A 24,546-nucleotide genomic window follows, 5' to 3' on the forward strand; every position below is an offset into this window, starting at 1 on the left:
ATGAAAGAGCCTTTTACAAGTTCCAGTTACCTCTAGTCTCTTTCTTTTGGGGGTGGTGGGAGAGAGTGTAAAGTGCATGCATATACTTGAGGAGTTCCAGGCTCAGCTAGGCAGCGTCCCCTGCCCAAGTCTACATAAGTGTAACCACTGGCCTGAGATCGGAGTTCTTAGTCAATGACCTCTCTTCCTAGGGTGCAGAGGCAGAAAGGCTGGGGGGTTTGGGGGACAGCAGAAAAGGGCGCCAAACAGAACTAGCTCTGAGGAAAGGTAGGGAAGGCTTGAACCCGGGGGCGCTCCGGTGGCCGGATAGTTGTCCTGTCCTCGAAGAATACTAACCCAAGCTGGCCCGATCTTGACAGCGCCACAGATTCCCCAGCGCTGGGACCGCTCGTTATACTAGACCGGCTCACGCTGCCGGGCACCCAACACGGTTATTGGTTCGCTCCGAACACCCCTCGCTGCTTGGCTGGTGCTGCAGCCGGTCTCACTTCCGGTTGTTGCCGGGCCCTATATCCGGTGTCCGCCCGCCCTCCATCCCGCTGTCTCCGCGATGCTGTCCCGGTCCCGCTGCGTGTCCCGGGCGTTCAGCCGCTCGCTTTCTGCCTTCCAGAAGGTACTTCTGGCGGGGCCCGTGCTCCGATGGGTGCCGAACCTGGCTGTGGACGGACGAGCAGGCTGAAGGGCAGGGACGCTATGTGCTGGCCAGGCCGGGCACCAAGGGCACCGGGACGCGGAGGCTGCCGACGCCCTCGGAGCCGCCCAGCCGCGTGTTCGGAGTCCCGGAGCCCTAGTCCTCTCCCAGGCAGCCCGCGCCAGCGGTCTCCTGCTGTCGCGAACCCTTTGCTCCCGGGCTGGGAGCCGCGCCCGCAGCGACATTGACTTAGAGTTTAGAGAGGAGGCACGGCCCCCAACCGTATTCCGGGGCCTGTGTCCTCCTCGAGGTCTCAAAACCAATGCTTGTCCGTCTCCTGGGGAGGTTGACATAGTTTGGCCAACTCGGCGTTTTGCATTTACTTGTGGAGTTAAGAGGATAATTCACCTGTCAGCAGCAGGATAAACGTGCACTTACAAAAATGTGTTTTTTCCCCCTTTTCATTTTGGGTGACGTCGATAATGTCTTCTTTCTCAACAGGGGAACTGCCCTCTAGGGAGACGTTCCCTGCCTGGTAAGTTCTGCCCTTGCGGTCACCTAAAATGCTCTTCTCGTGGGCAGAGCAGCATGTGAGGAAATCTGATGTTTCTTCTGATGGTATTTAAGGACAATACATTCAGATAGATGGGAAGCAAAATATTCCTTAAGTATAACGGCTCTCGTTTATTCACTTGGCACATGCTTACTGGGTTTTGTTGAGCTTTTTGTGGTACTGGGGATGGAACCTAGGGAATGAGAAGCAAGCACTTAACCAGGGAGCTACACCACTTACCCATGGTTACTGAATTTACAGTCAGGCACCGAGCTAGGTACTCATGAGAGATACAACAATTAAAAAGTCTTGTCCTCTCCTCTGGAAGCTTCTGACTTAAAGGCAAGGTGTAAATTGCCGACGCTGAAGATAGGGGCAGTGAGTGTAAACGGAACAGACTTCTTTTAAGTAGGTGACAGAGCTGTGGCTTGGAGGATGTGACAGTCAGTGAAGAGCAGGAGAGAGAAAGGGGTAGGATACATGAAGTCAGTGAAGAAGGAAATGGGTGTATTCTTCTGGAATTGGAAACAAAGTGACTCTCCAGAAGCCATTAGTTAAAGGAAACGGTATCCTGTTTTCCCCTTAAACTTATTTGTCTTTATGTGTATTGTGTGTGCTTGCTTGGCATTATGTGCCCGTGGAGGCCAGCGGAAGTCTGTGATCCCCTGTAATTAGAGTTTCAGGTTGGTTGGGAAATGCCTGTTGCGGGTGCTGAGAACCGAGCCTGGGTCTTGGAGGGAGCATTACAGGTTCTGAACCCCTAAGCCCACAATTTTTATTCTCATAGTTGTGTGTGGGTTGTTGTCTTTGGTAGAGGGAGAGAGAAAGTTACTAACAACCCTCCGTAGCTTACTTTTAATCAAGTGCCTGGCAAATATGCATTTACCCACCTGCCCAGCCCCTCTTTTTTTTAAATTTTGGAGACAAAGTCTTGCTGTTTAGGAATGGCTGGTCTAAAGCTCAGTATGCATACACCAGGCTGGTCTTGAACTTCCTCTTGCCTCTGCCTCTGAGAGCTGGGGTCACAGGCTTCTGCTACCCCATTTGGCCCTGGCAGAATATTTGTTGAAAGATTCCATCTTACTGTAGGATTTGTTGTGCCAAATGTCGTTCTGAATGCTTTCCATGCAGTTTTGGCTTAATCATAACAAAATGAGAGTTAGTAGCATATTCCTAGGTTTCTGGGTCAAGGTCACTCAGCTAAAACTATTTAACCAATAGTTTTGGCCTACCTGACTCCTTTCTCAGCCCAAACTGGTTTGCTGAAAGAAGTGTTCTCATTACTTGTAGACTCAAAAGAGTTTGTGTCTGAGTGACAGGGTCTGATCTAGCCCCAGCTGAACTCAGACTACATAAGTAGTCCAAGGCTGACATTTTACTTTATCATTCTGCCTCTCCTTCCCAAGCGCTAGGATCCCAGGATTGCACCACCATGCCTGGTTTTATGTAGTGCTGGAGATCAAACCCAAGACTTTGTACATGCAGGGCAAGACTTGCCAGTCATCTGAGCAACAGACTATAGTGCTCACTAGGTTAGCTGTTTCTAGGTGGGAGGGAGACAGATGGTGTCCATCTGCAAGAATCTCTTGGGTAGCTGGATAAACAAAGCAAATATACATTTATGTCCACATAAGGACAAGATAACATTGTGGTTACTGAGAAGTATAGGATGAGACATGAGGGTAACATGGGAGGTTAGAGAGTAAAGGGCCCAGAGAGGTGACATTTAAGATGAGACGTAAAGAATGTATGAGTTAGCCAGGGAAATGCTATTCCAGGCAGAGGAAATTACTTGGGTAAATGTTTCCAAGCAGGAAGAGACTTGACCAAGTTGTACAGTGGTCAGCTGGAAATACAGAGACGGCTAGATGGAGGGTTGTAAAGTGCGTGGTGGACTTTATCCTAAGCCAGGAGGGCATAAGGCATCGAGCACAGTTCACGGAGCACTCTCAGTTATGACCTTTCTGTTCAGCTGAAATGCTGGAAGATGCCACAAGTATTTTCTCCACTTGTTAAGCTGTGAGGAAAAGGAAAAGCCTTGTGCTTAGGGGTGGGCATCTTGGCTCAAGTATTCTGGTTAGGCTAGTTACCAACCTTGTTGTATATGAAATAGAAATAATGGCAGGTGGCCATTCTACTTCAGGGAGTAGCTATTGAGAGTGGAAAATGAAGAGGCCATTGTGTGAAATCTCCTTATAAGCCTAAAGTACCGTACAAACAAAACTTGTTATAGGATAACTTTTGTACTGGACTCCAGTTTCCAAAAAGCTCTGTGGGCTGTTGTCTTCTAAGGCTCTGCTTAGAGTCTGCACTGCACTCACGGGCTGCTGAGCATAGAGATGACTGGCTGACCTGACTCTGGGAATGTTTGTGAGGGAGTATATGTGCATAAGGACCGGCTTTCTCTCAGTCGATGTCACTTGCACCCAGAGTGTAGAAAGGATAAGTAATATATTCTGAAGAAGCAGCTGTGGTTAGTAGATATTGGGGAAATGAATTTATGATAAGGACAGTTTGTTTAGTGGGTAGAGACTCCTCTCCCTCCCCCCTCTCATGTTCAGCTGTGGAAGCTGTGGGCTAGCAGCTATAGAAAGGGCAGGGAGTCTTCACAGAAACTGAGAAAACCCAGAGTGTCATGGAAAGCGTGCGTAGGCCTTTGGCCAGTGTCAGAAAAAAGGGCAAGTTACTCTTTTTGAACTGGGACTCACAGGGACTTGCCTTTCATTAAGAGTGACCAGGTGGGAGACGTACATCAGAGGAAGGTAAACTGACAGGAAGAGATGGTTTTTGCTCAGTTGAAGGACAAGTGGAAGACCCTAGGCCTAAAGCTGCCTGTATAATATAGTCTTTGCCACTAGGGTTCAGTCAGTACACTTTCTAGCCTCATCCACAACACCCAGATCAGTGCCTCAGGTTATGAAGTCACAGGACAAGCTACCATATGTCTTACTTTCAAGTGTCAAAGGTAATAGAGACAATTTATTATGTAAACATAGTAGGCTAATGAAAATTAGTGACTTTTTAAAGCAGGTAGATTTTACAATCTGTAGGGCTGTACATCAGATCTCTTTCCCCTCCAAGTGCACATTGACCCTTAACCTCCCATACCTATTTGCTGCTAATAAGGCAGGTAGAAAACTTGAGAAGCAGGATTCTAGATGATAAAATTATTGCCTGAAGCTGGTCTACTCTGTCTGGGATCTATGGGATGAATTGTTTCATTTAATACACTGTGTGGGGTAAGAGCTGTTGATTAAGAGCTCTTTTGTTTCTTGCAGGGGTCTCCTTATGTCAGGGACCAGGTTACCCTGACAGCAGGAAGATAGTGTAAGTATCACTGGGTAATGCAGATATGTGGCCGTGGTTGATTTACTTAGACACAGATTCTAAATTTAAACACTTGTTTTCACAGACCTGCAGTTCTAGAAATAGAGAGTATTAGGTTGAATCTGTAGACCTGGATGGTCATGGTCATTTTTATTATAATCTACCTTTGTCAGTTCAGTGGTCAGGTGTTAGACCAAAAGTATCCTGAACCTTCGCAGGAAGTTAAAAGGTAATAAATGTTCACTTGAAGCTATCTTACTCTTTTTCTTTAAAATGAGAATGGCCATCTAAAAGAACCTAATGATATTCTAGTTGGATACAAGTGCAGCTGAGGACTGGAGGTCACATTTGTTACAGAAACTGAGAGAATTCTCTCTTGGTAGCATAGTTACTAATCTTAAAATTAGTAATGCAAAAGACCAGTTAAGTCCCAGGACTTTTGACTGGTTTGTAAGAATGCTATTGTTGTCTAATGAGGAGTTTGGAGGAGGGCCGTCCACGTGTGGTCCAGATTAACTTGTACTTGTCAATGTTGTTTTGAGTTACTTTGCATTCCAAGTGTTTTTAGGGTGCTGAGAGGCTGCTTTCTAGTACCCTTTACAAGAGCTGTGGGGCTGCCTTGTTTACAGGGTGAAGCTTTGGCAGGAGTGAGAGCTTTCTCTTTATACAGCACAATAGGTTTTGCTTTCATTCCAAAATGTTTCATTAGCATGCTGTTAGAAAGTACAAACTCTTGAAATTTTTGTTTGTTGGTTTTTTCAAGACAGGGTTTCTACCCTAGAATTAGCTCTGTAAACCAGACTGGCCTCAAACTCATCCTCTGAGTGTGGATTGAAAGCACGTGGTGCTATGCCTGGCTCTGAAATGGCATTTCTAGGAATCTGTACAGAAGAATTTATATATTCAGATATCTTTCAGATAGGACAAACAGCCAGCAGTTAAGCTTTAGCATTTTAAACATTTTCCTACTATGCTAAGTAGGAAAAAATTTATAGAATATTTCATTTTTTGATGTGTAATTTCATTATAAAGTTTTTTCTGTTTCTCATACTCAGCAGTAAGCAAGTGATGCTTTCATAATTTAAAAAATAATTCAGAGAGTCAAAACATATTACTTGTTCCATTTAATTGGAGAGTGGGGTAATGAGGAAAAATCATGACTGTAATAAATACAACACAAAACTGTTTAAAGTTAATTGTGGAAAACTCTGAACTTCCACTTGAGTCACCCCCAACTGTGTCACACTAGTAACACCATCTGTGTCGCATGCTGTCTTTTCTTCTATGCATGTCTGTTTTGTTTAAAAGATCTTTTCAAAAAAAAAAAAAAATCCTTTTATTGCATTTACTCGTGTAGTAGCAGTAAAGGGAGTGCACCATGCAGGAACTTGCGGGAAGTTGGTTCTCTCTTCCCACTGTGTGAGTCCCAGAGAATCAAGCTCAGGTCTCGGGTCTTGATCTTATCCACTGAGCCGCCTCACCTGCTTAAAAGATCTTTTAATGTAAGCTTTTTTTACTTTGGTTTTACTTAATAGGTAATTTCATGTTTCTAAAGGCAAAACAAGACTATGAGTTTTGTTTTTTATTTTCCAAATTGGGTTTCTCCCTGTATCCCTGGCTGTCTCAACTTGTTCTGTAGTCCAGGCTGGTCTCAGACTCGGAGATCTGCTGCCTTCTGCCTCCTGATGCTAGAACTAAAAGTGTGAACCACCACTACCCAGTAATAAGTATTTTATCCTTGCACATTGAACACCTCTTCCAAGACATAACCAGTACACCAGCTTCCAGCTTCCTGGGTGTCTGCCAGAGCAACCCCTTCCCTTCCACATTAGCCATCAGTCTTAGCCCTTGGACATATTGTTTTTATTACATTCTTATGTGTGTATACAAACTTTATACACAGCATTCTTTGTTCTATATTTTTGTATTGTTCCCCTTGATACTATATATATATACATTTTAAAGTTAGCCCGACATAAAAGAAAAAGGCCAAAAGGGAATTAAGTGTACTTATGTACTGTAAAGATAACCTGTTAAAGTATAATGTCTCATGCCTTTAATCCCAGCATTGGGGAGGCAGAGGCAGGGCAGATCTCAGTGAGTTTGAGGCCAGCCTAATTTACAGATTGAGTTCCAGGACAGCCAGGGCTACATAGTGATACTTAGTCTCAAAAAAACAAAATAAATAAATAAATAAATAAAATGTGTTGAGAACCCCTAACTCCTGTGTAAAAGGCGAATTTTTCTATCAGTTTAACTCATCCCCTCAAACTATATAAATAATCGTTGAATGACAGCTAGCCTCCATAAGTGGGCATATCTATTACTTCACTCCCCAGAAGTAACTTAGTGAGTGCACGCACACACAGCCGCTTTCACCTTCCTGCTTACACTATGCGGTGTTCAATTTTCTAGCTTTGAAGTTCTTTTGCCGTGAGTCCAGGGTGGGCAGATGTGCTGCCTCTTTGTAAGGGAATGCTATAGGAAATACCATCTAGGTGGGTTTTTGATTTTGTTTTGCTTTGTTTTGGTTTGGTTTTATTGCTGCTGTTGTTTTTATTTTTCAGGAGGGAAAAATTTTTTAAAAACTCTGCTCTTTGCTTCTGAGTTTGCTGTCATTTTGCTGCCTTATCTAAATCTAATCCTGAGGATAGTAACACATTTGTATTTGGCATATCTGTTCACTGCTAAGGGTTTGGTTAAACCTAATCAGGAAGAAACATCATTTTGGCTAGTTTGCAAAGGACTAAGATTCTTTTTACTTTATAGAACTAGTGGGTCTCACTCTTGAGAGGTGACATTTCATTATAGTACTGAGTGCTAGTTAAGGCACCTAGGTCATCAGGCTTTGGGGTCCTACTTGCTGAGTCAGACTCTGTCCAGGTCTGGCCTGACATGTGCTTTGACAAGTTACCCTGCTTAAGATTCACCAGTTTAAAGAGGTAATCCTTGGCACCTGGACTAGACTGAAGTATTAGTGGTTCACATTCTAAAAGAGTTAACATTTGTGTTTCTTTTGTAGCATTAACAACAGTAACGTCTTCAGTGTTCGCTTCTTCCAAACCACCACTGTGTGCAGTTAAGTACCTGATTTCTTGTGAATGGACTTTTACTGGAAAGAGAAACAACTGAGTTTATTAAAGAAAACCATTAAAAAGACAGAATGAGCACTTGTGGTTTTCCTGTTTTGTTTTTCCCTAGAGAATGACGTGATTACAGTCCAAACCCCAGCGTTTGCAGAGTCTGTCACAGAGGGAGATGTCAGGTGGGAGAAAGGTGAGATTTTATTTCCTCTCATTTAGGTTAAAAACTAAGATCTCTTCATGAACCACAGCAAGTGAAAACTGTGGTCCCACCTTTTCTCTACATACATATCTACTTCCTCCCAGTCTTGTAGGAAAGTGGTCTTTTAACACAGTGGGCACAAAGGGGACCAGAGTTTCCCAGCTAACAGGTGTCCTTTGACTGTCTTTCAGCTGTTGGAGATGCAGTTGCAGAAGATGAAGTGGTGTGTGAGATTGAGACAGACAAGGTGGGTTTATCCTAAAGATTTATTGCTTAATTCTAATTATTCAGGTGGTATGCAGTATGCAGGCTAGTAACTTTAATCTGTAGCTACTTTGTTTTCTTTGTAGTTCCTGGGCTGCTTTCAGTCTTCTTCCTTGTATCACAAACATAGTAACTAAAGTATGTTTTAGTGTTTCTATGAAAGGACAGGTGAATGCTTGCTATAGCAATAACTTGTCCTTTTCTCACTGAAATGTGCCTTAGGTGTTGCTGTGTGTAGAGATATAATATCCAGAAGTAACAGAGTTGTAACTCGTTCTGCTTGACAATGCCAATACAGATGTGGAATCTGTCTCTATCTCTTTCTTTTTCAGACTTCTGTGCAGGTTCCATCACCAGCAAATGGCATCATTGAAGCTCTTTTGGTACCAGATGGAGGCAAAGTTGAAGGAGGAACTCCTCTGTTCACACTCAGGAAAACCGGTGGTAAAGAAGTTCTCCTGGTGGTCAAGGTCTCCAGTGTTTCCTGGTGGGGTTGAGGCTGATCATACACTGTCCAGCCTCAGACTGCCCCTGCCTCAGACTGACATGCTAGTCACACCTTTAGTTAGGGATAGGAGAAATTCTGTTAACATGTATGGTGAACTTTAATTGTCAAGTTCTAAGCCAACAGGATAATTCGAAAATCCACAATACTCTTTTCTTTCCCTATTTCTCAGATTGGATCTTTTTCTTGTTATTTTGTCTTTTTTTTTCCCCGAAGGGCCTTGAGTTTGCTAGGCAAGCGCTCACTCTACCACTGAGCTAAATCCCCAACCCCTGGATCTTTTTCTTAAAGAACTAACAGAAGGCAGGAACCCGAAGACAGTCATTTTCCCCACACTGACCTGGATCACATGGAGCTTTAAAAATATACAAATGGAAAGGCTTCGAGCTCCTGAGATTTCTGATCTATCACCTCGCTATAATAGTTGGATCATTGTTAGTTTTGTAGCATTCCCCTAAGTGATTCTGACATAGTCAGGCCCGAGAGCCACTGAAATGTGAGAATTAGCAATTTTATGGTGTGTGTTGTAGACAATTGAACATAGATTCCTTTTTTTACAATTACATTTGTGTGTGTGTGTCTGGGGAGTGTGTATCCAAAGGCATTTGTGTGGAGGTCAGTGGATAACTTGAGAATTGTTTTTCTCTTCCTGTCATGTGGGCACTAGGGTTGAACTCAGGTTGTCAGACTTGGTACTTTCTGTATAGTTTCTTCTCATGTGTAATATGTTAGGAAAATTGACATTTCTCTTTGGAAGAAATGCCAAAGAAAGATGTCTGTACTGGACCTTATATTCAATATTGGAGATTAAAAAAATCTGCTTTTCTGACTCATAAGTGAAGATTTTTGTAGTTAGAGCATTTAACTGTAAAAATAGCCAAGTAGAAAGATGGTAGATTGACCACTGAGGTTGGCCAGGGCAAGATTAAGTTCAAAGTAAGGGGGTGGAATCTAAAGTAGTTAGGAAGAACGGATGGCATTGTTGATGCTGGGAACTGAACCCAGTTTCTCTGTAGGAGCAGTATGTACTATGCACCCCTGAGCCATCTTTCTGGCTCCCAAAATAGAATTTTTATCAAATGCTCACTTAAGATTAAAGAGTTCAGAGGCTGGAAAGATGGCTCAGTGGTCAGATACTGCTTTTTCAGAGGACCCATGTTCACTTTACAGTGCCTGCATGGCATCCCACAGTTGTCTGAAACTCTACCTCCACGGGTTCCCGTGAGCCTCTTCAGGTACCTGCATGCACATGCACATACCCTCATGTAGATACACACTTACACACACTTAATAATTATTTAATTTGGTTTATTTAAAATAAGCATTTTTTAAAGAATTATTTATTTAATGTATATGAGTAGACTGTCGTCTTCAGATACACCAGAATACGGCATCATTGGATTCCATTACAGATGGTTGTGAGCCAAAATGTGGTTGCTGGGAATTAAACTCAGGACCTCTGCAAGATCAGTCAATGCTCTTAACCACCGAGCCATCTCTCCAGCCTCCCCTTCCCCTTTTTAAAATTTTTAATGGTTAAAAGTATTCCTTTTGCTGGTGGTGGCAGTGCACACCTTTGATCCCAGCGCTTAGGAGACAGAAGCAGGTAAATCTCTGTGAGTTTGAGACCAACTTGGTCTACGAAGAGTTCCAGGACAGGGCTATACAGAGAGAGAAAACCCTGTCTTGAAAAACAAAACAAAAAGAGTATTTCTTGTACATGTTAAGTTAAAATTGAAGATGATTAGCAGTATGTCACATATATGTGTGTATTTTAACATTTTCATTTGCTTTGTTACTTTGCTTAAAACAGTGGTTCTCAAGCTGGTTACAACCCCTTTGGAGGTTGAATGACCCTTTCACAAGGGTCATCTAATAACCTCTGCATATCAGATATTTATATTATGATTCATGACAGTAGAAAAATTACAGTTATGAAGTAGCAATGAAAATAATTTTATGGCTGGGGGCAGGTCACTATAATGTGAGGAACTCTATTAAAGGGTCATAGCACTAGGAAGGTTGAGAACCACTGTCTTAAGTTCCATTTTCTTGGGCTTAGTATGTGCTTTGAAAGTACTTGCTGAATTTGAAAGTCAGTAGATGTTAGTTAATATTTGTGAAACCGGGAAGGCATCTGAATTGAGCCAGTCGGACATTTAGGAAGATCTGAAAATAGAGAGTAGTGGCTTATATCAGTGTGTATCACGGATTCTTTGCCTGTAGCAGGTACCTAGGAAACGTGTTTGAGGACTGGAAATAGACCTTTGTCTAAATCCTCCTTTAGTAGCTGCAGTTAGTTGCCTTCCATGGGGTGGTGCCAATGGCAGCTCTTTTGTGTGTGTGTGTGCAGCTGCTCCTGCTAAGGCCAAACCAGCTGAAGCCCCTGCTACAGCCCACAAAGCAGAGCCCGAAGCACCGGCGGTCCCTCCTCCCCCTGCAGCACCTGTGCTCACTCAGATGCCACCAGTGCCCTCACCCTCACAACCTCCTTCTAGCAAACCAGGTAAGACCCTGAATTAGTTAATTTTTCATTGCTGTAACAGAACACCTCACAGCAAACAACTTAGAAAAGATTTATTTGGGCTTGTGTTGGGGATGAGAGTCTTTTATGTCAAGGAAGGTGTGGTGTCAGAGTACAAGGTCACATGGTCTTTGCAGCCAAGAAAGATTGTCTGCTTGTTCACGTTGTTATTTAAGAGCTACTCACTCTCAGACCCAGCCTACTCCCAGTGAGTCTCCTCACTCCAAGTGCAAGAATTCAGTTTCTCTGGAAACACTGTAATGATGCTGGTAAGCGTCAGGATCTTGAGGGTAAAGCAATAATACTGTGTGAAAGCATTGCTTTCCATGTTTGATGTAATTGTGCCCTCTTCATTTTCAGTGTCTGCAATAAAACCCACTGCTGCCCCTCCACTGGCTGAGGCAGGAGCTGCTAAAGGTCTGCGTTCAGAACATCGGGTAAGCCTCTGACAGCTTCTAGGACAGTGACAGAGAGTCACTGTGGAGAGTGATAGTGTGGTGTTCACCTGGTACCACATTGCCTTGGCCTTGAGAATGGGGAGAAAGTTACTTGTTCATGGTCTCATAACTGTCAGAGAGTATATAACTAGAATGTAAGGTCTCCTGAACACTTGTGAGTAGGTTTTCTACTGTAGTGTGCTGCTGGTGAAATGCTTCAAATGAGTAAAATAATCTGCAGAGACTAGCACATCCTTTTTCTCCCCACAGTGACACGCACTTCACAGAGATAGTCTGCTGAGGGCTCTTACTAGACTTCCGGGATATTTTGCCTCAGCTTGGGAGCCAAGGGAGGGGGCAGATTGTTGCATTGTAACAATGTTCCTTCAGAGCTGACTAAGCCCCCAAGGAAGTATGGTCAAGAGTGTGGGTTCTTTGCCTGAGAGTGCTTCCTAAAAATACCAAAGCCTCAAAAGGTTTTTTATTTTGTTTTGTTTTGTTTTTGAGTTTCCGTTCCCCAAGTAGCTATTCTCACGCCAATCTTTATCAAGAGAAGTTGCCCTTTCTGAAATGGCTCTTAAGCTGGCTGGATCTACACCACAGTCTTCCTTTCATGAATTGGTTTTGGTTTTTAAATCACACTATTTCCTGAGCCTCTGTTCTTGGTTAAACTTCAGGTACATGTGAGTGAAAACTTTGGTCTCTGATTCCGTTTCTGCTGAGGCCACTCAGGAAAGGGAAAGCCTCTCTAGCTTTAACTGTAGTGATTGGACCCAGCATCGAGGACCATGCAAGGAATCCCAGCACTTTGGAGGCAGAGGCAGGAGGATCACTAGTGCTTGTCACTCATCGCTGGCAGGCTGAGTCGGCTCACTGACTGGGGATGGCCAGATGGTCATTGTTCCACTTCCCTTTCAGGAAAAAATGAACAGGATGCGGCAGCGCATCGCCCAGCGTCTGAAGGAGGCCCAGAACACGTGTGCAATGCTGACAACTTTCAACGAGGTTGACATGAGGTGCGTCTCTAGTTCTAGTCCCCACGCCTGTGGTTCTAGTAGTAGAACATGAAAACTTACCCTAAGTCCTTACCAAATGTTGATTCCAAAAGTAGCTTGACCTGGGAGAGGTATTTCTCTGCTTCACTCCTTGTTGACTTATGCCCCTGACCCACTGGTTTAATGTTTACTTTCCAATACTATGGAATAGATGAGAAAATAGTGAGCTTTACTGCAACCTAAAAAGCTTAGCCATTTGACGTTCCTACCTGCCTGAACTAGTATGGTCTCTGATAAGTTAGCTTGTTGTAATCAGTGTTGGTGGGGGGTGCCCACAGAGGTCAGAACAGGGCATTGGATCCCTTAGAGTTACAGGTGCTTGGGAGCCCCTTGACACTACTACAAGGAACCACATCTGGGCCTTTGAAAGAGCGATATGTAACAGCTTGTTTGATTTTTGAGACAGGGTCTCAAATATGTAGTCCTAGCTAGCCTAGAACTCACTATGGGGACCAGACTGGCCTTGAACTCACAGAGATTTGCCTACTTGTGACTCCCAAGTACTAGGATTAAAAGTGTGTGCCATTATGCCCAAGCTGGTTGGTTTGTTTTGAAACAGTGTCTCATGTTGCCTGGGTTGAGCTTGAACTCTCTTTGTAGCTGAGGATGATGGTAAGGGCGCCACCTGCTGCTAGAAATGGCCCACTTCTTGCTACCCTTTGGAATGGGAAACCCTTCACAATGTCCCTAGAAGGACACCACAGTCTGCTGTTTTCTAACAGTGACTATTTCTCCCCCCCCCCCCCCCCCCCAGTATCACAAAAGTTTATTTAGCAAAAAGTTTCATAAGAAAATGTGCATGACCTAATTCTACATCACAATCAAACAGGCCTTTGGGGAGGGATGTGAACACACTGCTGGACACTGGTCAGGCTCTTTCTAAGGCTTCTAACATGATGATGCTGTTTTCTCGGATGACCACCATCCAATGTTGTTCTGTGGCCCACTGGCTGCCATCTCCCCACACTCATCAATCACAAGGTTCATGAAGGGATCAAAGCCCCGCAGTATTCCTTGTACATGCCTGCCACCATTTAACTTCATAACTTCTTGTCCATAAATTTCTTCAGTTTGGGAGGGTGGGCTTTGCTCATGGTGACTCCTCAGCGGGCTCGGCCCAACGGCTAAGGAGTGAGTGGCCTCAGAAACGCCACAGTGACTATTTCTTGTGTACCTTCCCAAGCAACTTAGAATCCAGCAGGCAAAAGGACCTCTTACTCTACCCAGTTTTGATTGGAACTAAATTGAGAGAGAGAGAGAGAGAGAGTGTGTGTGTGTGTGTGTGTGTGTGTGTGTGTGTGTGTGTGTGTGTATACACTTGTGCATGTACATACATACATATATGTACATATATGGGAGTATGTAGGTGTGTGTGCATGCATGTATATAAAAGCCAAAGATCAAGTTTAGTTGTTGTTCTGAGGAGTCTACCTTGTTTATTAAGGCAGGTTTCTACTGGTCTAGAGTTTGTTAAATAGGCTAGGCTGACTAGCCAGAGAGTCCTGGGATCTGCGTGTCTCCGATCTCTGTAACTCTGAGATTTCATGTGTGTGCTGCCAAACCCAGGTTTGTTTGTTTGTTTGTTTTTATGTGGATTTTGAAGTTCAAACTCGGGTCTTCATGCTTACCTGGGAACAAAGGTGTTCTCTAGGTCCCAAAGAGTTAAATTCTAAAATAAGAACATCAGTTTACTACACCTATTCCTGTAATGACCTAATAGTTGATTTCCTTGTTTTCTTCAAGATTTTGATGTATCCAAGTTATCAGCATTGTAATGAAGAGAAAATTGTTTTATTTAACAAGTATTTTAAGTGATTATCATATGCATATTACTAATGTATGAAATTCAGAGGTTATGAAGATGAGTGTAAGCTTTTTGGAACTTGTTATCTCATTTTGGTGAACAAGCATCAAAAAAATAAAAATGAGTAGGAAGTGGAGAAGCGAATCTGTGCTTTTGGAGTTTGAATGGGCTATCAAAAATGGCAAGTGGGCTGGAGAGATGGCTCAGCAATTAAGAGCACTGACTGCTCTTCCAGAGATTCTGAGTTCAGTTCCCAGCAACCACATGGTGGCTCACAACCATCTATAATAGGATCCAATACCCTGTTCTGAAGTTTCTGAGGACAGCTATAATGTACTCATATAAAAAAATAAATCTTTTTTTTTTAAAAAAAGAAGGCAAGCATGTAAGCCAGGTATAGCATGCACATCTGTCATCCTGGTGCTTGGGAGGTGGTGTAAAGTTTAAAACCAGTCTGAACTATGTTAAGTTGAGAGCCTGTCTCGATTTAAAAATAAAACAATGTGAAAATGATAAATAGTGTTACAGAGAAAGTCATTCCAAATAGTTTTAGCAATTTGGATCATGACACTATCAAGAAAGTGTAAGAAACAGAAAACTTTTTTTTTTTTTTTTTTGGCCACAGTCTACATAGGATAGGATGCTAAAGGTTGGATCTGTATTTCAGAGGGGTTTGAATGTCAGTGTAAGAATGAATTAAGACAAAGATCACGTCTTCAAAGTATCCATCTCCTTTGCTTTGAGTATTAAGTCTCTCCATCTGCTTCTCAATGACGAAGTTTGTTTACTGAAGTATGTAGGGGTCTAGTTAATTTCACTAGATGTCATTATTTTACTGGGAAGTCCACAATGTAGGGAAGGACTTTTCCTAATGAATCTCAAAGGCTGCAGCTGTGTTTCCGTCATTAGGGCAAATTGAACACAAATTAAATTGGACTTTGAAATTGTACCCAGTTTCTTAAGACAAAGCATGTAAATATTTATGTCTCTAAAAGATGCAGTTGGCCCAACATGTTTGATGGCAAGTCTGTGTAATAGCTGGATCTTCTTTCAGTAGCTCATCTAGTGTCACTTAGCAGTGGCCTGAGGCCTTGATGGTAGCCAGTAATGTGGTTTGGATTGAGTGCCCTTTGGGTCTTACGCCTATCAGCTAACCCAGAGGAGCCTTTCTGAGACTTGCTCCTTCCTCCATTGTCCCAGCTTTGCCTCCAAGGGCTGAGCTCTGAAATAGAAACTCCTTAATGACCAGAAAATGGCATTCAGGCAAGTCTGAGACCAGAGACACCCACCACGCCTCTTTCCTGCAGTAATGCCTTTAGGGTGGTAATTCTAGCACTAAATGAGGTTAGACTCAGGAAAATAAACATTTAAACCCAATCAGTCCCCTTAGGAAAATTTTCTTTTTTAAAAAACAAAAGGTCTGAAGTGGGCAGTTAAAGAGTACCACATCTTGTCTTTCCTGCTAATGTTGAATTAAGCCATTATAGGGGGAAAGGGAGAAGTGAACATTTGGGCCTGAGATAAAGTTAAATTTAATTTTCTTCATGGTATGTTATTTCTATAATCATAGACGTTCCTGTGGGAAAACTATGGGAGAGATGTTTCTCACTAACTCTGCAGTGCATATGTGTATGTGTGTATGTGTGTGGGCAGGGACCCTAGTTGGTAAACCAGAGGATGTTCAAGTTGCAAAGTCTTCTCAGGCAAGCCCTGCGCTAAATCTGAAAGATAGGCCACAGCCCACACGGAACCACTTTCTAAATACCAAGGAAACCACAGTCGGTGAAGCTAATCTTAAGAGCAGACGCTGTGTGTTGTGTCTTGGTGCCCAGCCCAGTCCTCCCCCTCACGTGTGATGGGCACTAGTAACTGTTTGATGAGCAAGTAGCAAGAAAACAGTGAGTCTGCTGACTTTGCACAAGCCTGGAGGAATATTGGACTCACCAACTGCACATAGAAACGGTTACTTGTGGAGCCCACACTTCACAGGTGGCAGTTTTTCTTTTCTGCTAGTTAGGAGAACTATTACAAAGTAAGAAGCTTTCATTTTTTAAAAATACAATTCTAACAAAAGGAATATTGTTTTTTAGTGTTTATAAACCTAATTTGAAACTTAAATCTGTGTCTAATGTGGATAATTCATGATTTTAGTGTAGGGAAATACACTGTTTGGTATGGTAGTATTCAATGTGATCTTCAGATTCTCTGTCACTGAAGTCTGTGACTCTTAGAACTCAAAGGATTGCCTTAAAAGGGCTCAGCCATCTTAAGGACAGGTTGGCGCTGATTCTCCTGGGTGTTTAGTGTTTAGTGATGGGCACTTTATTATATTGACCACTAGAAAATGTGTCAGTGCTTGAACTTAGATGGTCCGGGCTCAGGGAAACCTGTCCATTTGTGTATATGGATAAAACCTGTGAAAGTCCAAAATGGGGCTTTAGCTGTTCCTGCTGGGTAGCGCAGGCCTGTGATCCCAGCTAGTTGGGAGATTGAAGCAGAGAATTGCAAATTTAAGGCTAGACCATGCAATTTCAAGACGCTTAGTCTTGAAACTTTAAAAGGGCAGGATGCAGGGTGGGTTGGGTGGTTGGAGAACATAGCTCAGGAGTAAAGCCCCTGCCAACACTGCTCAGAGATCATGACACAGCCTAAGGCAGTGTGCGCATGTGCACACACCAGAGCTTCATCGACAGTTTCTTTGCATCGTGTATTTACAGTAACATACAAGAGATGAGAGCTCGGCACAAAGATGCTTTCCTGAAGAAACATAACCTCAAATTAGGCTTTATGTCAGCATTTGTGAAGGCCTCGGCGTTTGCCTTGCAGGAGCAGCCTGTTGTAAATGCAGGTAAGTTTCTTGAGATCGGTATGGCAAAGATCTTTGGAGCTGAATGTGTGAATACAGACTTGCTGTCACATTTAGGCGTCTCCAAGGCTTTTTATTCACAATCTGTAGAAGCCTGATAACCTTTACCAAATACCAGCATGATTCTTTTCTCTGCACTAAGTGGGCAGAAAGCTTTCCCTACTGTGTAGCTTGGCAGTTGCTCTGGCAGTAGGTAGCTCTGAGATAGCCCAGCTTCCCAGGCTGTCTCATAGCATGGGAAATCTTGAGTTCTGGCTGTTCCCCCTCACCCTCCACCATGCACCCTTTACTTGGAGGCTTGGCTTTCATGTTTGGCATAGGCTCCAGGTTGACCTTTGACCTTGGGTTAGGGCCCTCATTGGGAGGGAAGGCTTGCGCTTTATACTCATTTCCTTTCCTCTTTGCTCTTATTGTTGAGGTGTTGATCTAGCTTACAGTTCTTGTTTCATACTGAGGCACTTCTGTGTTCCTTGGAAGATAGAGTGACACTTTGCGGTCCTCACCCTAAAATCCCTAGTCTCTCCCCCATTGAGTGCTGTGTGCTCTAGATACTCAGGAGGGCTTTCTTTGCTCTTGGAATCTCTCAGAGTTCTCATTCCCTTAACATGCATTTTAACAATCCAGTGTAGACTCTTTGGAAGATTCCCAAGCCTTTTCTTATAAGTACAATTTTCAGCAATTGGTTTTCTATTTTAAGATGGTAGATTTAAAAGCCAGACCTTCTCCACTTCCACCTGGATCTCTAGAGAGAATAAACTGGGCAGCATTCTCCTCCCTCCTTTGCTTTTTACAGAGCACTTGATATCTAGCCATTCTCTGCTCAGGGAAGACTTGCCTAGATAAGCAGTTAATGTGCTTCTGCTGTGTTCCTTCTGTGAGCTGTGGAACAACATGCTCCTACGTTCAGGTTGATTCAGAAGCTTGGGAAATACTGGTATGAATTGGGATGGACGCCAGGAGGGTGTCAGTTACTTGTAGTTATTTTCATGTTGATTAGTCAGCCCACACTGCATTGGCCACAGAAGACTTTAACTCCGTTAACTCCTTAGCCTTGGCCAAGAGGGTTGTATGTAACGTGCGTTTTCTCTTTCATAGTGATTGACGATGCAGCCAAGGAAGTGGTGTATAGAGATTATATTGACATCAGTGTTGCGGTTGCTACCCCAAGGGTATGTTGGGGCAAGAGTTATAAGTGCTTGATTAAATCCTGTCTTAGTTATTTTTATTTCTATACTAAGACACCAGGACCAGGGTAACTTAAAGAAAAAAGAGTATTGGGTGGGCTTCAGTTTCGGAGGGCTAATAGTCCATTGCCATCATGAAACTGAAATGGCAGCAGGCATGGTACTGTAGCAGTAGCTGAGTCACAAAGTATTGAGACAGTCACAAAGTAGAGAGAACTAACTAACTGGGAATAGCATGGCTTCTCTGAAACTTGAAGCCTACCCACACAGCAACATACCCCGTCCCAGTAGGAAGCCACACCTCCTAATCCTTCCCAAACCATTCCAACTTCAGACCAAGTATTCAGATATATGATCTTGTGGAGACCATTCTTATTCAAACCACCATAGATCTCATTTATATTAAAAAGATGGTCATATGAAAGGGGTTATTTCTACAGTTCTGTATTTTTAGGAGATGGTTAGTATAAAGTACATTTACAAAAATAAACAAAACAAAAAAACAACCAAGTGTAAGTCTTTTTAATCACAGTGAGTTTAAGGTGTTCTGGTTGGGGAAATTGTAACTATAAAGAGTACTGTTATTTGCAACTTAAAACAACTTTTCACTTCAGGGTCTCGTGGTTCCTGTCATCAGGAATGTGGAAACTATGAATTATGCAGATATTGAACGGACCATTAATGAACTAGGAGAGAAGGTACAGTAGACGGAAGTGTGTGCATGCACTGCTGGGCAGTTGAGGGAACAAAGCCTGCAGAGGTTGGCTTTGCTCAGGCCCCTGGAGCCTGGTTCTCTTGAGAATATATAGCCTCCAAGGAAAGCAGTGGCCACATAAACTAAGGAGAGGCATCTGGCAGAGCCCAGTATGCTCTAGTGATTGAAGTCTCTACATTCAGAATCTTCTGAGTAAAGAAATGTTGATTGTAAAGTCCTGGTTTCTCTGAAGGTGGTCACAGTCACCTTAGCTGAGCCACTGTCCTGTTCACTGGAGTTTGCACTTCTGATCTCAGATAAGAGATCAGATTTACTGTTTTGGAGCAAAGAAACCTGGTTGGATTTAATGTTTTTTATCCTTAGGCCCGAAAGAACGAACTTGCCATTGAAGATATGGATGGCGGTACTTTCACCATTAGCAATGGAGGCGTTTTTGGCTCACTTTTTGGAACACCCATTATCAACCCCCCTCAGTCTGCCATTCTGGGCATGCACGGCATCTTTGACAGGCCTGTGGCTGTAGGAGGCAAGGTAGGAACCATTATTTTTTGAGATTTTTAATCGCTAAATGGCTGGCTGTAAGAGAGAAACCTAAGCAAATCCTTATTATAAAGCATCCACTGTAATTTCAGACTTAAGTTCCAATTCTTAATTACTAAATGATAGTTAAGGCAGTGGTTTTCAAACTGTGATCTGGGGGTATTGACGTCATCTGGGAACTTGTTAAAGATGCCAGTGCGTACTGGAGAGAGAAATCAGCAGTGAAGAACACTTGCTGCTCTTGGCAGAATAACTAGATTCCATTCTCAGAAGCTACAGAGTGGCTTGCAGCCATCAGTAATTCCAGTTCTGAGGTACCAGGCACCCTCTTCTGTCTTCCTTGGCCACTAGGCATGCATGTGGTTGGTTGCACATGCATACATGTAGGTGAAATGCTCATTCATGTTAAAATAGTAATTTTTTAAAGTAAATTCTTAGACACACACACACTCAATCTCCTGAAGGAGAAATACACAGTTCCAATGCATGTTCAAGTTTCCTCTGAGACTTATTGACATGTTGTCAGCACCTTAGGGAGTCAGAGATGGGTAGATTTGACCCCGGGAGACGGCACAGGGCACAGGAGTCTATGGGCTACAGAATTGTATAAGAAAACTTGCAAGTTTTATTTTGTTTTAAGAATTATTTATTATATATAAGTACACTGTAGCTGTCTTCAGACACACCAGAAGTGGGTATTAGATCTCATTACAGATGGTTGTGAGCCACCATGCGGTTGCTGGGATTTGAACTCAGAAACTCTGGAAGAGCAGTCAGTGCTCTTAACTGCTGAGCCATCTCTCCAGCTCAGCTTACAAGTTTTTGAGAGTTCAAGGCATGAGGGAAGCCAAAGGGCTTGAGTTAGCTACTGGAAGATATGTTAGTTTAAAAATATAAGGTTTTCTGAGACTTCTGTGTCTAGAACATTTCTGGGTCACTGACCTCTTTATAAACCCAAAAATCATAGGTCTTTTTCTTGGAAAACAGCTACATGCCTAGCTTTACACATAACAGACTTTTTCTTTTTCTTTTTTTTTTTTTTTTTTAATTCATGGATTTTTAAGACAGGGTTTCTCTGTGTAGCTTATTTGACTGGGATTATCTATGTAGACCAGATTGTCCTTGAACTCTGATATCTACTTGCCTCTGCCTCCCCAGCATCGAGGATTAAAGGTGTGTCACCACACCTAGCAGATAGCAGAAAATTTAAACTCAAAATTAGTTTTTCCTCCTCCGGCTTTGGGTTGTTGAGCAGTAGTAAAGTGTTTGCTAGTGTGTTCAGAGCCCCAGGGTTGACACACCTGGCGTGGCAGTGCACGCTTGTGGCTCTAGCTCTTAGTGGTTTGGTGTCTTCTGTGGTTGTGCAGTGGGCTTGAGAACAGTCTGTGTTTCACAAACAAATAAAACCCAGTTTGTAAATGTGACTTCAAGGCAGTGCTGTTGTCTAGAAGTAAGGTGCTTGCTCAGAATACAAAAGGCCCATTGTTGGATTTGCACATTGCAAAAAATAATAGTAATAAGATTGTAACTTCAAAGTAGCTCCTACAGGCAGCCACAGTTGAAGAACAGTGTCAGGTAGAGTCCAGGGTTGCTTATTTGTTTCAAGGCAGTTTTGAGTAGCCTGTTTCCTTGTTAAACTTTGCTTCTAAGTTCCAGAGCTTTGCATGAAAGAAAATAAACCTAAGTTATCTGGAGGCAGCTGTGGTAGGAAAGACTTTGGAACTAGAAACATTGGTGTGGGCTTTGCTTTCTCACCTTTTTCCCTCAGCAGGGCTTTTTCTCTGATCTGCTGGATACAGATCTGTTGAGTTCTCCTCTCTGCAGGTGGAAGTTCGACCTATGATGTACGTCGCCCTGACCTATGACCACCGGCTGATTGATGGCAGAGAGGCTGTGACTTTCCTCCGGAAAATCAAGGCTGCTGTAGAAGACCCACGAGTCCTCCTCTTAGACCTTTAGGAGGAACCACACACCCTACCTATTGATCACGCAGGAACTGAAAACCAGTCTTCTCCCTGACCCCTCATCAGTCCCAGGTTAGCCTGATGACAGGCAGGCACTACTGTTGGCCTCAAGCAAGGAAGCCGGGGCACTATGTAACCAGCTTTCCTGGGTCTTTTCTCAGTGTTCCTTCTAGGCTCTTCCTCTCTCTGTGTGACTCTTACCTTCTGCTCTCTTGGGCCTGAGAGAGAGAGAGTGAGAGCCTAATGGATACTCATTAATATTCCTGCCTTTATTCCAGTCCTCTACAAAGACAATTTTGCTTCTCTCCAGTAACAGTGTACTATAGGGTTACCACCAGGGACCATGTGATTTGAGTTTCTATCTTTGGAAAGCGTTCTTCAGAGATGCCTAGGGGGATGCTTTGCCTCCCAGGCTCAAAGCAGCCTCTGTCCCAGCTGTTGACATTCTCACTTGATGCCACCTGTGTGGAGGTATTGACCACAGGCAACGAGGTGCTGCTCTGCTTCCTAAATGCACCATCATTCTGACCTGTCAGTGGCTTCAAGGTGCCTCTCTACCTCTTCCAGGAAGCACAGGCTGGGGGATTTTGGGGATAGGCAAAATTGTGGAGTGTCTCTTAAGGTTACCTGTTGTAATCACAGATGGGAGTTGAACCGTGGCTTGCCCTCACAGGCTTAGTTGTATGCTAGCACTGGGAAGATTCATTTTGGCGTAATTACGTACAACTGTCATCATGCCAACCCTTTCCAGCTTCTAGGAATCATTCTAGGACACTGTCCTCACTTAAAGCAGATTTTAGGATATCATGGCAGTGGGACAGCCTGAGAAGGGACTGTTCGCACCAAATCAGGCTGATGAGAGCTTTTAAATTCAAGGTGGTGTGTGCATGTGCTGGGAAGAGGCTCTTCTCTCCCTTCCTGGGATGTGGCAAGTCTTGGTGCAAGTGTGGAGCAAGGTCTTGGTGCCTCTGGTGCAGGACACAGATATAGGGGAGGATGGACTGTGGTGGGTTAGGCCTCAGGAGCTCGGACAGTGAAGAGATGATGTCATCTCTAAGATCACTCTTCAGGTGCAGGTACAGTTAGAATATTCTTGAGGCATGGTAAAATTCAGGTAACTGCTTACAGAAGCTCCTAGGCCTTGTATCCTGCACTGAGCCTGAGACTGCTGACAGTTGACATGGGGCCATTAGTGCTGAATGCCCTTTTTTATAATCCAAGACAAGCTAGGGGGAGGGGAGGAGGTCAGTATTGAGTGCCTGCAGCATCGCTACTATATCTACACCATTCATAACTTGTAATTAAAATATTTAAAGACTGATTTTGGATGAAAATTAAAGGGCAAATGTTCTCAAACAGGGCTCCAGGGTCTGTGCTCCTTTTGACCCTTGAGGCTGTACAGCCCCCATCTCTGTCAGCAACCACAGTGCCATTATCACTGAAAGCTACTTCATCCTGAGTTGGCTATCCTGGTGGAGCCACTGGTGGAACCCAGGATCTTTGTATATTTTTATCTCTAAGTAGCATACCAGGGCCCCATCTCATACCTTAGATGTATACATACAGCCAGCCAGGGGAGTCCACTAACGTCTCAGTGCCCTGGGTTATTTTCAGGGAGCCCCATGGCCCTGACAAGCCAACTCTTGAAGAGAAATTGTGGCTCCCACCTATGTGAAGCCCCTTCAAAAGAGTCCTTCAGGGGCAGTTTCCCTTTGAAGGACTTGCATCATTTCCTAGATAGAGTAGGGAGGGGCGAGCACTCTTAATACCATTAGGACTTGCTTGCCACGTGTGCGCATTATAACCACAGGTCTGCTTACAGTGAAGCAAGGGGTTGTCTCCTAGGAGCAGTATTTGAGGGGCAATGGACAGGACAGGGTTGGTCACCAACCCAGCCTTCCTTTCCCACATCATCTGCTGATCCTGTTTGCAGTTAGGCCCTCCCTCTGGTGGTTTGTCCCAGGAAGAGTTGGGGTCTGTGAGCAATTGCAGCTGGTAGCCTCAGTGAGTTATGTATTAGGTCTACAGTTTGATATGCTGCACATTCTAGAAGTGTCCACTAAACTTCTGGAGTAGCTGTTGTATTTTACTGAAAGGCCATTCATAAGCCCTGTCAGAACTGGACCATGGTATTCCAAACTGATGGCTCAACACAGTGCTAGATGTACAGTGTATAGGCTGGGTAAACCTGGAAGTGACATGTTCTCCATAAAGCAGTGGCCGAAGTTGTCTGACATTATGGGTTACCACAGAAGGAATCTACACTTATGAGCCAGCTCTAGCAGGTTCTAAGTTAACCTTTTAAGAGTCTCTGTTTTCTCAGGAGAATCTTCTATGAGCTGACTGAAGATTATGTGCTTCATGGTACCATGACCAGCTCGGGCATCTGCCGCCTCTCCTTCCTCTGTTTCTGAGGCTGTTCCTCAGGCTGCTTCCTTCTAGATCACTTTCGCTATATTAATGATGCAAAGATGCCACAGAAAAAACAGGCTTTATTAGAGAGTAGACAAACCCTAGGCACTTAGAGGACCAGAGCACACACGGACATGCACACATCAGGGAATTGGTCAAGTGAAATTTTGTTGCATGTGCCATGTCCCAGCAACTGGGTTGTCTTGAGGCAAGCCCTCAAACCCAGGGGGGAGGGAGCCTATCTTTGGAGATACCTCTTACTTAACCTGTCTGAAGGCACTGGGTAAAACTGGTTCATATGTTCTGTGGTGTCTCATTCTAAAAGTCAGCAGGCGGTGAATTGAATAGAAGCTCATACCAAAAAGCAGAGTGGCAAACAAGCAACACCTGAAAAGAACCAACTGCTGGTCCTGTGGAGCAAGCTCTTCTGACACAGGAGAGCCAGCCAGAGAATAAAATGCTTTATTCTGTTTCCAGACT

General features: G+C 43.6%; 1 protein-coding gene and 1 pseudogene across 2 annotated transcripts; one reads left to right on the forward strand and one right to left on the reverse strand.

The window, feature by feature from the left end:
- Positions 1 to 488: 488 nt before the first annotated feature.
- On the forward strand, positions 489 to 24,538 carry DLST (dihydrolipoamide S-succinyltransferase). Its single transcript, XM_080928508.1, has 15 exons — positions 489 to 613; positions 1,133 to 1,166; positions 4,463 to 4,511; positions 7,534 to 7,589; positions 7,713 to 7,787; positions 7,988 to 8,043; positions 8,393 to 8,504; positions 10,919 to 11,071; positions 11,450 to 11,526; positions 12,445 to 12,542; positions 17,103 to 17,233; positions 18,347 to 18,420; positions 19,050 to 19,133; positions 19,514 to 19,681; positions 21,515 to 24,538. Exons 1-15 carry the CDS (start codon positions 551 to 553, stop codon positions 21,647 to 21,649), a joined length of 1,365 nt encoding a protein of 454 aa, XP_080784634.1. The 5' UTR covers positions 489 to 550; the 3' UTR covers positions 21,650 to 24,538.
- On the reverse strand, positions 13,450 to 13,675 carry LOC308437131 (small nuclear ribonucleoprotein G-like; annotated as a pseudogene). Its single transcript has one exon. The product of its transcript is annotated as a small nuclear ribonucleoprotein G-like (transcript).
- Positions 24,539 to 24,546: the final 8 nt, after the last annotated feature.

Source organism: Micromys minutus (assembly GCF_963924665.1).
Source record: "Micromys minutus genome assembly, chromosome: 1".
Classification (NCBI taxonomy): Eukaryota; Metazoa; Chordata; class Mammalia; order Rodentia; family Muridae; genus Micromys; species Micromys minutus.